The sequence below is a fragment of the Pogoniulus pusillus genome, chromosome 2, assembly GCF_015220805.1.
Source record: "Pogoniulus pusillus isolate bPogPus1 chromosome 2, bPogPus1.pri, whole genome shotgun sequence".
Lineage (NCBI taxonomy): Eukaryota > Metazoa > Chordata > Aves > Piciformes > Lybiidae > Pogoniulus > Pogoniulus pusillus.
The window spans coordinates 44,141,997-44,156,248 of NC_087265.1; the positions used below are offsets into that span (position 1 = coordinate 44,141,997).

A 14,252-nucleotide genomic window follows, 5' to 3' on the forward strand; every position below is an offset into this window, starting at 1 on the left:
CCAGTCAGCGATGCGCTTGCTGAGAGGCGGGCGGGCGGCGGCAGCCAATGGGAGCGCAGCCGCCCGGGAGGCGGGAAGCGGGAGGCTCTGGCGGTTTGAAATCGGGTGGCTGCGGGCGGCCTCGGGCTGCCCTTCTCCGCCCGCTGCCCTTCTCCCCGGGCAGGGTCCCTGCCTGCGGGGCTTGGCAAGTACCGCTGCGGAGCTCTGCTGCTTTGCGGGGCCGCAGCAGCCCGCTCGCCGCCGATAGTGTCCTGTGAGACGGAGAAGAAGGAAACTCCGCCTGCCCGTCGGCCCGGCCTGTGAGCATAGAAAGGAGCCTTGGCTCCGGGCAGTCCTGCGGGAGGGCTGGGAAAGGGTGGGAGCGGTCGGCGCCGGGGTACTGTTGAGGGCCGTTGGCCCACGGGGAACGGCTGTCGGTACCGCGGCGCTTCCGAAGGCCGTGTGGGGCATCTTCCTGACGCAGATAATCCCTGGGTGGGGCGGGGGTGGGGGGGGGGGAGAGGTTAGCAAAAGAAACGTAGCTTCCACTGTTACTGCTTGTACTAAAAGTAACAACAAAAACAACTTACCGGATGGGATTTAATAAGCCAAGGGAATAACAAATGCTGTGAATGAGGTTTATTCTGCGAGTTGTAACTGCTGCACATCTGCCTTGTGTATGTCACTAACTTTGTTGCAGCACTATGCCTGATACTAAGACTGAAGATGAAATAATCTCCTTAGAAAGGGAAATGAAAGAGTTTTGGACCAAATTAAAAAGCGTTTATGGCTCGGAACAGATCAGTCAGTCTTTAGCACTGAAAGATTCCTGCAAGGAGTCCATAAAAGTGCTTTCAGGTAAAAGGCTTCATATTCCTATTACTTCTACTTCCATGTTATCTCCAAACCTCTTCAGATAACTGAAATAACTTTCTGTTACAGAGAAATGGTCTAAGAAGCTGAAAGAAGAGGACTTGATGATTGATAAAATCAATGAGTATAGCAGTGGTACAGTATGATGATCTAGTTATCTGTAACACTCCTAAGATTACCTTCTTACAGTGAATAATATGTTCAACTTTCCATTTGAATAAGTAAATAACATCAGAATTAAGGTAGAAATGAAGCCAAACACTCGTCTGGCTAATTGCAAGTCAAAAACAGTTTGTTGGAAAACATTATGGAATCACAGCATGGTTTAGGTTGGAAAGGATCTCAAAGATCCAGTTCCAACTCCCTGCCATGGGCAGGAACACCTTTCGCTAGACCAGGAATTGGACCATCATTGGTGATGCAAGAACATAAGAGATTGGTAAACAGTTTTCTGTGTAGTGGGTTTGGTGTTTTAAGCATTTAAAAAAAAACAAAGCACCAAAACTTGCTGACCGCAGTAGAAAAAGTAAATTACATTGCTCAGTACAGTTAATTATTATGCTCTGGCCTGGAAGTGACCTTTAAAGGGAATCTAGTCCAACTCTGCTGCAGCAAGCAGGTGCCTCTTCCGTATTAGTAATAGAACACAGACTATCTATCAGCCTAGGATTACCTTCTGAATTTTGTAAACTTCAGAATATGAGGTTAAAAATAACTGCAACTCTAACATGCTTACCCTTGCTTTCTGTTAAATTACTTGTGAACAGGCTCTATCATCCTTATGCTTTGAAGATGTACATAATGCTAGCACCATAAACAAACCACATTTGCTCAAAGTACCAGAGGATCTCTGTACTTAGTAGTTATTCTTTTGAATGATTTTCCCTTTAAGTTTTCATTTGGTGTTAATATAATTGCATTGACTTTTCAGCTGAGATAGCATGCATTTCACTAAACTTTGTTTAAACAATTTAAAAAATACAGATAAGTACTAAATAGCAGGAACCTGATTAATCAACTGTGTGTTTGTATCTTCTTGCCTTCCTTCAGAGATTCTCTGTCAGAGCCAACGTGCATCAGAAACTCAGGAGCGTCTGACAGAAATCAAATCCAGCCTAAATCAGGAAAAAGAGAAAAACAAGGACTTGACTGACAGCATCCAAGAACTTAAAGAAGAGTGTGAGAAGAAAAAGGAAAGTAAGCAATAGGCAATAAGTACATGGTGCTAACTAGAGGAGGAATTGTTTCTAGCGCTTACTTTTGATCGCTATTTCTACTGTTCTAAATATTTCTCTATGTCCAGTTTACCTTTACTCTGACCTTTATGGTGGCTTTTACAATTCTAGTAATATCTTCTAAAAGCAAAGCTGCAGAGGAGAGAGTGGAACGACTATGCTTGTGTAAGAAACTGTTTGAGGAGCGGCTTGGATTGGAGATACGCAGAATTCACAGTAAGTTTCCATGTGCAGCCATGCAATGCATTTAGTGTTGTGCAGAGAAGAACATGCTAGCTTACACAACTGAAGAGCTGTCTTAGTTCAGGTTGTTGCCTCTCAATTGGTTAAATACAGTATGTCAAAATGCATTTGTCTTTTGAAGACACCAGGGTTGCTTAATTTGTGTTATAAAAATGTCAGAACTTTAGCTTCATATTGTGATATTTAGTCACCACTGTTATGCTCCAGCAGAGGGTAATGATGATTGTTAATTCTGTCTGTTTTAGATGAGCAATTACAGTTCATATTCAGACATATTGACCACAAAGATCCTGACAAGCCATATCTGTTTACTCTTTCCATAAATGAACAAGGAGATTACGAAGGTATGTGAATTCTGAATACTCAAGCAAGAGGACAGAATCTGATGCACACCTTTCAGCTCTTAACACTGATTTTTGCAATATATAGATCTCAGTTAGGAAGAACAGCAGCAGTAATCTGAGTACAGTGTTGAGTATTTTCTAGATGAGTATTACTGCTCTGCCATGCCTCTAGGCGTGGACTGAAGTGATTTTGGGTTTTACTAAATGAAATCCAAATAGCTGAAGCTGCAAGTTTATAGCATCCAGGGCTATATCAGTTTTGCCTGCCTGCCTACAGAGCAACAAACACTTTGGAATGTGATTCAGTTTTTTAGCAGGCTATGGATTACTGAGGATTGCTGTAACAATTCAGACAGGAGCATGACACTGGGTGGGAGGTGTGGAAACACAATTGTGCTCTGAGGTTTTGTCTTTGCTGAAAGAATTATTTCATAGGCTACTCAAAAATAATACTTGAGGAATTTAAAAGATACAAAGAAACTCCAATTTCTGTTTCATAAGGATGGAAAAGCACTAATGCTGAACTTATTTTATCATTTCCTAATCTTTTGGAATTTTTGTCATTCTAGTGACTTCCTGTACTCCTCCTCTGGACTGCATAGAAGAGTTCCAGCTCAAAGTGAGAGAAACTAACAATTTTTCGGCATTTGTTGCCAACATCAGAAAAGCTTTTGTTGATTTATCTCATAAACAGTCTGCATAAAACTAGCTTTATACCTCTTACCAGCACTGTACAGCACTCCCTTTTATTGTGAAAATATGTGTGTATCCCTGTCTTACTCTACTCTGAATAAAAAGTCCTCACACCATTTTAGGCCATTGATGTCTAGATAAATTTTGGATCATTCTTAATGGAAATTGTTGATTATACTCTTTTATCTGAGTGTCTCTAGACATGCAAAGTGATCCAGTAGCAAATAGCTTAATGGAGTAATGATCATTATTTTAGTATCTTCCTGGAGCAGCTAACTAAAGTATGTGATGTAATTTATCTCTTCCAAAAGCACAGAACTGTGTTCCAGGTTTTTATGTGGTTGGGAAAAGCCTGAAACCTACCCTTCAGGTACCACTATCTTAGTATTTACCCTGTCTTGTACTTCCAATGTTCCCACTCATTTTCATTCATGTCAAACATTGTTTTTCTGTAAATATTTTACTGCCTCTTTCTGATTGTCTGTATGCCCATTTATCTTGTTAGTAACAAAATCATTTGATGTGCATGCTGCTCTTCAATAAAGCTCTTACTAGGAAGCAGCAGGAATTTTCTACTTATTTGATGAGAAATCCTAGAGCCCAGAGGTTCCTAGCTCCCAAAACAGCTGAATTTGAACTACACTCTGAATGAGTAACACTTGTAAGATGACCAGCCTCAGTAGCTTGTTTGGTATGTTTTAGAACAGACCAGCCATTTGCCTTATGTAAAGCATGGTGCAGTGAAGCACTACTTACTGTCATTGAAGTCTTAGGGCAGGACAACGTCTATCCCTTCTGGCATCTCCCTAAGGCATTGTCCCTGTGTCCAGAATGCCTGCCTTCATTTTGAAAAGCACTCCTGCCATTCTTCAGCTCTCTGGGCCAAGCAACTCTTATTCTGGAAAGTAAGAACTTCAGGATGCTCAGCCAAATATTTTACAGCTGCTGTATGGAAGCAAAAGCACAGGCAGCAAGTTTTCAAATGGAGCTATTTGTTAAGGGGAAACATGTTCCTCAGATGCACTCTGTGCCATATCTCATTCGATCATCTTTGTCACTAGAGAAAAAATTGAAATGTTCCCTGAGTAACAAAAAGAAAGGCTTAGTTTTGCTGCCATTTTCTTTTCATGTTCATCCCAGACAGGAGTAGCTGGTTTATTGCTTCTAACAAAATTACTTTGCCAAGATTATTATGCACAGAAGATAACATATGAACCAAACACTGCACTGGAATTTACATTCCTAGAAATTATTTGCTAGATAAAATGATACTCCTGCTTGTAAATGTTCTCTGCATATGCCTAAAGCAACAAGTAAAGTTTGCAATGTTTGTTCTGTATAATTTAAACCTCTACAAATCCTTTCCAAGTTAGAATATTAAATCTTGTATTTGCCCAGACAAATCAGGTGCATCTCTTCCTCTAAAACAGAAACCTATTCCCTAGGTGGGAAAAGCTTGCAAAGAGTATGCAATAGGTTTCTTTGCTTATTATACAATATGGAGTAAAACTCTGTTACAACATCCCTAAATCAGCATCCATGCTAGCTGAAGAGCTGTCTTGAAATCTTAAGACCTTTGTGTCTTTATCAAATGCACTTAGTGCTTGCAGAATTTCACACACTTGGCTCTGTGTTAATTTGGAATTTTCTGTTTTAAGACTCCACAATACAATGACACCCAATAACAGCTAGGACCCAGCAGGTACAATTACTGTGACCCCAGTGCACTAGATAGCATACAAATATTGAAATGCCCCAGAGAGCACAAGGGAGGCTCTTGAGCTCAAAACCAGTATCCAGCTGAGGAATTAAGATACCATCAACCAACTTACTCCAGTTGGTGCTTGTGCTCTACCAGCAGGATCAAGTATATCTTAAGGCAGACATCAATTTCAGTGAAGGTTTGTAAAAGATTCAATTTTTTTTCTTTTTTCTACCCTGAATGTTGCTTTCCCTTTCAAACTTCTGACCAAGACTTAGCTACCGAGGGTCATGCCTGAAATGCATGGGTGGGCCATCAACTAATGCTGACCATACAGAATCATACAATCAAGAGACCTCCAAGAGCAGCCAGTCCAACCTAGCACCCTGCCCTATCGAATCAACCAGACCATGGCACTAAGTGCCCCATCCAGTCTTTTCTTGAACACCTCCAGGGACGGTGACTCCACCACCTCCCTGGGCAGCCCATTCCAATGCCAATCACTCTCTCTGTCAATAACTTCCTCCTAACATCCAGCCTAGACCTCCCCCACCACAACTTGAGACTGTGTCCCATTGTGTTGCTGGCTGCCTGGCAGAAGAAACCGACCCCCACCTGGCCACAGCCTCCCTTCAGGTAGTTGTAGACAGGGACTGCTGCTGTACTGGTGCTCCAGCACCTCATCAACTTCATCTCAGAATTTAATGTCAAAATTGAATTTAGGAGGTACTGGAAATACACTATGGATTTAAGGACTGCTGGGAAGACAAAATAGAATTGAATATTAATAACATGTATTAAGTGCATTTAATCACAGTTGTTTCTATGATAGCTGGAGGTCAGATCTTAGAAGAAACCGCATTACTGCAAGAGTCCTTTTGGCTAACAGATCAGTTTTATACAGCTATTCAACCAGCAGTGGGGGTGGTTAAGCCAAGTTTGTTGATGTTTTTCATAAAGCCTCTTGGACATTGCTAGACATTTTGAAAAGCAAACAAACAAGCACTGGCTGCACTTGTGAAAATGACTTCTGTCATATTCCAATTGTGTGGTACTACTTGCTGTCTTCTCCAATGCTTCAATAAACTCTCAATTTATTCACTACCTTGAAATTGTCTAAATTAGTCCTAACATTATAATGCTTTAAAAATCAATGCAAAGTCATTTGTGATTTATAAGTTTGTAACTTTTAAAATGCCTTGCCCAATAAACATATGCACACATCTGTCACTTAGTCCCACAGGCAGGTTACAGTTCATTTTTTAACTGTATGAATAATTATGGTAACCTACCTTTATGAAAGTACTAGTTGCAATCCAATTACATCAGGCCTTTACTACTGAAATAGGATTGGATGCCTGAAGGAGCATGCAATAGGCAAGCCCTGCAGAGGGACCTTGACAGGCTGGATGGGTGGGCAGAGGCCAATGGGATGAGATTTAACAAAGCCAAGTGGAGGGTTCTACTACACTTTGGCCATGACAAGCCCAAGCAGTTCTACAGGCCAGGGAAAGAGCGGCTGGAGAGCAGCCAGGCAGAAAGAGACCTGAGGGTACTGGTAGGTAGGAGGCTGAACATGAGCCAGCAGTGTGGCCAGGTAGCCAGGAGAGCCAATGGCATCCTGGCCTGGATCAGAAACAGTGGTCAGGCCCCAACTTGAGTACTGTGTCCAGTTCTGGGCTCCTCAATTCAAGAGAGATGTTGAGATACTGGAACAGAGAAGGGTGACGAAGCTGGTGAGAGGCCTGGAACACAAACCCTATGAGGAGAGGCTGAGGGAGCTGGGGTGTGCAGCCTGGAGAAGAGGAGGCTCAGGGGGGAAATCATTGCTATCTACAAGTACTTGAAGGGAGGCTGTAACCAGGTGGGGGTTAGTCTCTCCTTCCAGGCATGCAGCAACAGAACAAGGGGACACAGTCTCAAGCTATGGTGGAGGAGGTCTGGGACGGATGTTAGGAGGAAGTTCTTCCCAGAGAGAGTGACTGGCATTGGAATGGGCTGCCCAGGGAGGTGGTCCCTGGAGGTGTTGAAGAGAAGCCTGGATGAGGCACTTAGTGCCATGGTCTAGTTGACTGGCTAGGGCTGGGTGCTAGGTTGGACTGGATGATCTTGGAGGTCTCTTTCAACCTGCTCGATTTTGTGATTCTGTAAGTGTTGGGGAAATAGCTGTGACTGTCAGTGAGACTTCATTCTTCTTGTCCTTCTCATTATCCTTAATCACTCTAATAATTACACACAAAGGACCTTTTAGATTCTTGAGCTTATAAACAAGTTCTAGTCGACACTGAAGCAATGAAGCCTGATTTCCTGCAGATCAGCAGGTTTGTCCTTAAACAATGCCATTCTCTTCACTGCCATATCCCAGCTCTTCCTACTCTCCTGTGGATGGAAGCCAGGTCCACTCAAGAGCTGTGCCATTTGTGCCTTTGCTTGGCTGCTGCAACTGCCCACCCTTCCTGCAGCACAAGGCAGTGATGTGAGCTTCTTTATCTGCCAATCTGTAGTACACCATAAGCTCAGTGAGGGCTGCAACACAACCCCTTTATAATCTGGGCTAATTGAGTAACAGGTTAAAAACCTGTTGCAGAGACTGACAGGCTGTGCTAAAAGTAGAGTTTAACCAGACAAGTGTGTAGTGGACTTTCTATGTTACTGCATCTATATTTAGAAGTGGTTATGCACTGAAATGATAAATTGAAAGAAGACAGCAATTTGATTTCCTTCCTCTTCAGCCACAGCAAGTTTAACAGTGCTAACTGTTACTGACTCACCTGTTCCGTGATGGATGGGCAACTCTCTACATGGAAACATGTAGAAAGTTCCCCATCAGTACCCATCAGACTGATGGGAAACTCTCTACCTGCTCTTTGACTGACTTGCCTCCATGGATTATTTTATGCTGGCTATCGGATCCTGGGCTGAGTTCTTCACTACAGTATCTTCTGCATCAGACCTTCAGCTGGAATAACTGGCTTTGCAGAGAAACAGGTCCATTGAATGAACACCAGCTGTACATCATTGTTTTGATTTAGAAGCACACTACACTTCACACTGATGGCATTTATCATAAAGGTTTCCAAGCATTTAAGACTGCATACTTCTTAGCTATGTGAGAAGGTGGAGGTGATAGAGGGGTGACCATGTGGGTGGTGTCTAAGTTAAAGCACAATACATTTGTGTAAATGCTTACCTCATAGGTTAAAAAAGAACCAGGCAAACAACTAATCCTTAACTTCCCAAATGAACCTAGCAAGAGATAGACTTGCTTGTGTAACATGTCTGATACACCCCCATTAATGGGAAGACAATGAAGCAAACTGGTAATTGTATTCCAACATTAGTCATCAGTATGAGCATGACTTACTAGTCTGTATGTTCCTATATTTAGTGCAAAGGCAGACAAGCCATCTGATGAAATCATGTTTCTAAAGGGAAGAGAGAAAACCTCTTCTGACATGCAGCCCTCAACACTGTCAACTGTAACTACAAGCAGCTACCCATCACCTTGGGCTCCAGCCTTCTCTAAGGTTAGTTCACAGTCCTGACAGTCTGCTTGGAACTGTGTTATGGTAGGGACCACCTTTCCCAAGTGCTCTGCTAATGGCATCATAATGAATCAAAATACCAAATTTACAGTCACTGTTCATGCAGTTTACACAAGATAGTTATTTTCCTCCGCTGCTCCTGCTTAAGTTCCCCTCAACTATCACTTCTCAAATACAATGCTTGGTGTGCAACAGACATTAAAACTGTGCCTCCACTCTTGCTTTTGATTGTGCACTAATCCTATCCAGATGGCAGCTTATGTCACTGTTCTTCCAATCTGTTTTTTCCTCTTCCAAACAATAGTTAGTATTTCATAGCAGTTACCTCTCAAATCTTATACAAATGAGTTCTTATGTAAGAGTTCTCCCATGTAGAACAGCTATCTTTGTGCTGGATGCTTGGACTAGTTGCAAGAGTAGCACAGACCACCATAGCGATATGAGCAGTCTCAGTGGTTCACATGCTTTTTATCTGACAATTCCTTTATTGGAAAAGAAGGATTCAGTTAGGCAATTGCTATGAAAGGGGAACAGCTCTTTAAAGAAGCTGCTTCCAGTCTGGAAAACAGTCCTGGCTTTGACATCTGCTCAGTCACAGAATCATAGAATCAACCAGGTTGGAAGAGACCTCCAAGACCATCCAGTCCAACCTAGCACCCAGCCCTATCCAGTCAACTAGACCATGGCACCAAGTGCCTCATCCAGGCTTTTCTTGAACTCCTCCAGGGACAGTGACTCCACCACCTCCCTGGGCAGCCCATTCCAATGCCAGTCACTCTCTCTGGGAAGAACTTCCTCCTAACACCCAGCCTAGACCTCCCCTGGTTATCACTTTATTCACTTGCTTTGCACAAATAGGGTTTGGATTATTGAAACTACCTTTTTACTGAGCTGTGATCTCTGGATTTTCTAAGTGCAGGAGGGAGGGTACTCATTGGTGAGATGTCAGTATGTGCAAGTTTGCAAGAATGCTCCTTTGGTATTACTCATCTTTCTTGACTGTGTTCACATTTTAACATTCTCCAGCAAGAGGATTCTGAGGAAAATAGTCTCTGATGACTATATGACAACCACCCTGCGCTCCTATACCTGAGCACAAATTCTGCTTACTTAACAAGGTAAACCTCTGAGAAGAGTAGGCAGTGTAAAATCTCTCAAGGGGCAGGACTAGTGTTCCTCAGAACGGGGCACACAGAAGACCAAAAAAACCAGCCTAAGTCAGCAAAACACTAACCTCCACCCACACTAGCAGAGCTGGGACTAATGGTGTGGAGCAAAAACCCCTCCACACAAGCTCCCAGCCTCATCCTCACAACATCAAGAACTACTAAGTCACCCGGCTGTTTGGCCCATCCCTTGGTTACGCATTTGGATTCCTACCACTCACCTTCTGTACCACAGGAGACTGTCACTGTCTTTTCTAAAGCAGCACTGACCTCCTGTGGTTGTTGTCTTCTTTGACCTGCTTTTTCTTGTCCAGAGGGGCCTTTGTATGCTTAAAGACAGTACAGGATAAAAAACATCTTGATCTTTTCCACATTATCCTGAGCTGTTTTCTGTACACAGTGGCTGTCTTGTGCTATGGAAGTTGTGGAAAATAATGAAATAGGAATTAAAAGACATCAGAGAAAAAACTGGAGAAAGTTCCCACCTAGTTAAAACTCTTAGAAGTCTCTACATTAAACAAAGATTTAAATGTCATATTAAATTCCATACAAGATTATCTCTATATATCATGGAGAGCTATTAACAACTACAGCAAGTATTTCTTTAAACCCAATGCAAGTCTCCCAGTTGACTTGTCTTCCAGAGGCTTCAACTGATGTGTGAAGCATCCTGTATCATTGATATTTGTGTTATGAGAATGGTTGCCTCAGTTTTCTGCTGAAGTTGTAAGAATGTTTTCATGCATCCCATTCCTAAGTATCTCCTGAAAACCTTTAAATGTTGCACCAGAGCCTGCCTGACAGTGGTATTTGGAGGCTTTCCTTTGGTGAGTGTATGAAAGCCATTCCAGGTCAGTGCACAGATAGCTCCTTGTTTAAAACAAACAAAAGCAACCAACCCCCCTTTTAACAATAACGAATAAAGAGACAATCCTACCATAAATAGGGAAGGAGGTTTAGTCTGCTTTGATGACAGAGGTCTGAAAGATGCAGCTTCCTCAGCAAAACAACATCTTTTTTCTCAGGAGAACCACTATACAAGAGCAGCCCTTTTCTCTACCTGACAGAAGTGGTTTGTAGGTGGTGCTTTGTCAATTTAGCCTGGAACATGTGAATGAAACTCTGACCACCTACGCTGAAAAGAAAAGACATCTTTTCCAAAGTGGCTTCAGCTGAACATTCAGAAATCACCAGCATACAAAATGTTACTTTTGAAATCCTAGCAAAATGTCTTGTACAAAAAAAAAAAAAAAAAGTATTTTAAATTGTATAGAGAAAAATCTGCCCTTGTAATACTTACTGTTATATAAACACTGTCATACAAGAAAGAACATAAACCACAGCAGTGATGAACTGCAGACTGCAGCGTGGAGAACAATCTCTGCTTCAGCTCAAAGCAGCGTTTGCCTTCCAGAGAACAGAGAAGAAAACTGACACTACATTCCTAATATGTTTATTATGAAAGTGTCTCCAAATTAAAATTGCCCACAATACTGATTCGTTCCAGAGATTTTTATGAGGAATAATTGTTTGTCATATTAAAAAAAAACCAAACCAACAAACCAAAACCAAAACAAATAAAACCAACCGAGTTAAACGCAAAACTCCCCAAGTTCTACATAACAGCTGTACATGAAAGGACTTCTAGCTAGCACATCAAGTGTGGCTCTGACAGTGGAGTTCCTACACATCACTGCATTTCTGAAGGAGTTGCTCAAGCACAGAATTGTCATGAAAACACAGGGGAAGTGGTGTCATCTGCCTCACCCTGACTTGCGACAGGCAGTCAAAATGCACAGTGCGTTGTGAGAGCTCATGTACCAGAGGTAAACCCCAGGACTGCAAGAACCTGAAGCTCAACAGAAGCCAGAAAATCTGTTTTGTTGCACAGAATGTTTTAGGTCATGTAAGTTTTGCCTTTTGTCTGACATGTATGATCATTGACATGGCTCCAAAATGTAATTTCAGAGTATTTCCTCCAGTTTTAGAACTGAAAGCAATTTCAAAGTTCTTTACAGACACACTCAAACACTGTGTTTTCATTGCAACCACAATCAGAAATCTTTCCCATTTAAAGGTGACACATGCCACTTCTCCAAACTTCCACTAGTGCTTTTTAAAAAGAAAAGAAAGAGTAAGATCCTCTTACTGAAGTTCCCATTAGGTCCAAATCAAATCCAGTCAAAACAAGGAATACAAAGTGGTCTTGTTTTACGGCTCAAGGGCAACTGTAGTTTGCAGAACACTGAAGTCAGGCCTCACAGGAGCTACATTACAGGAAAGGTAAAAAGTATTTGATAGCTCCTCTTGCACAAATGTCACCAGTAGACATGAGGAGACATACAAAAATGAGTTGTAGCAAAAAGATTAAAAAAATACCAAAGCATCAAGTGTAGAAAACCAATGGTAGCCCATATTTCTCTGAGAATACAGAAGGCTGCAGTAATGAGAAGATGAATGAAACAGGCATTAGGCTTCCTACCGGAATGCTCTGAGTAAAACACAGGTGGTGTTTAAATCAACCAGTGTGGAACATCACTGATGTTTGTTGCAGGGTAATGGCTTCTGCTGTCATCTCCTTTTAAGAACCAGAAAGTGATTTTAACCTCTAGCACCTACAGTTTTCAACAAGAATCACTTTCCTGCAAGCAAAGCTTTAGTGAACGTACTTGGGTCTCAGAAAAAAGGTTTGGCATTGGCGATCACACAGAATGATCAGAGGCTGAGACAGAAGCATATGAAGCTGTGGCACCTGTTCTGCTGCAGTAATTAAACAAACAGTGCATAGAAAAACTACAACAAGGAAACAGCATGGGACACTTTGGTATTTCAGAACTAGCACTATTTAACACTGATTACGATCCAAAAGACTTCAACATCCATCCTTGGTGTTTGATCAGATACTTCTACCGTGTACTGCAATGTCTGATTGCACTGTTTTAATGAGAAAACCCCACCACATGTTATTATTTTGGTATAAAATATGCCAATATGAGAAATAGTAAACAAAGGGAGACCTTAATTTCCTTTATTCTGGGCTGGCTAGGGAGAGAAGACAATTTCTTACTATTTACTATTAAACTCTACAGATAATTTCCTCATTTTTCTATTGTAACATCTCAACCACCGTGTTGTGTACTGTACTATAAAAAGGGAGCACAGAAGCTGAAGACAAATAGATTACAGAGTACAAACCCTCATCTCTAAAATTGCTAAAAGGGTCTACAAAAGGTATGAATATACAGAACCTTTTAAGATCTCGCATTTACCATGAGCCACGAGAATAATTTCAGTCAATTTCCTGCAATGTGTGTGATGATTATTCTCTAAACACAGCCTCTAAAAGCACCTTACAAAGCTCTTCAGCAGTGAAGCAAAGAGATTCAAATGAAAAAGAAAGTGTGGCCAGTAGGACAAGGGAGGTTATTCTGACCCTGTGTCAGGCCACATCTTGAGTCCTGTGTCCAGTTCTGGACCTCTCAATTCAAGAGAGATGTTGAGGTGCTGGAGCGTGTCCAAAGAAGGGCGACAAAGCTGGTAAGGGGCCTGGAGCACAGCCCTGTGAGGAGAGGCTGAGGGAGCTGGGTTGTGCAGCCTGGAGAAGAGGAGGCTCAGGGCAGACCTCATTGCTGTGTACAACTCCCTTGAAGGGAGGCTGTAGCCAGGTGAGGGTTGGTTTATTCTCCCAGATAACCAGCAATAGAACAAGGGGACACAGCCTCAAATTGTGGTGGGGGAGGTCTAGGCTGGATGTTAGGAGGAAGTTCTTCCCAGAGAGTGATTTGCCATTGGAATGGGCTGCCCAGGGAGGTGGTGGAGTCGCCATCCCTGGAGGCATTCAAGAAAAGCCTGGCTGAGGCACTTAGTGCCATGGTCTAGTTGACTGGATAGGGCTGGGTGCTAGGTTGGACTGGATGATCTTGGAATTCTCTTCCAACCTGACTAATTTTCTGATTCTCTGATACTCTCTCTGCAGAGTGGGAGATTAAACCAGTTCTGACATCCACTGGTTAAAGCAATGGGTCAAAATACACTGCCATGTATGAGCACTGTAACACTTGTTCCTTCCTACTAAAGACAGACAAAAATCATCTGAGTTTTTAATTTTCATTAAAAGGCTGTAGCTTGAGAGTTTAATGATTGTTTAGCAAAGTTCAGTGAAGTTCCTACTGCTACCTTACTCTTTATCCCATTTCTCTAAATGCTTTACCTGAATCTCTCACCTCACCTATTTTCCAGACACAGGTGCATTTAGTCTAGGCTGCTAAGAAAGGACTGGAACAGACTGCCCAGAGAGATTGTGGAGTCTCCTTCTTTGGAGACTGTCAAAACCTGCCTGGATGTGTTCCTGTGCAAACTACCCTAGGTGATCCTGCCTTAGCAGGGGGGTTGGACTCCCATCTCTGGAGGTCCCTTCCAGCCTCTAGAGTTCTATGATTCTGTGACTCCAGAAAGCCTGGTTGAGGGGAGGC

At 42.3% G+C, this 14,252-nt stretch overlaps 1 protein-coding gene across 1 annotated transcript; it reads left to right on the plus strand.

Annotated features, from left to right (window-relative positions):
• The first annotated feature begins 61 nt into the window (after positions 1-61).
• Positions 62-3,925, plus strand: SPC25 (SPC25 component of NDC80 kinetochore complex). The gene is made up of 7 exons (XM_064163586.1): positions 62-299; positions 680-837; positions 922-987; positions 1,903-2,049; positions 2,199-2,303; positions 2,576-2,674; positions 3,244-3,925. The coding sequence occupies exons 2-7, from the start codon at positions 684-686 to the stop codon at positions 3,375-3,377; spliced, it is 705 nt and encodes a 234-aa protein (XP_064019656.1). The 5' UTR covers positions 62-299; positions 680-683; the 3' UTR covers positions 3,378-3,925.
• Positions 3,926-14,252: the final 10,327 nt, after the last annotated feature.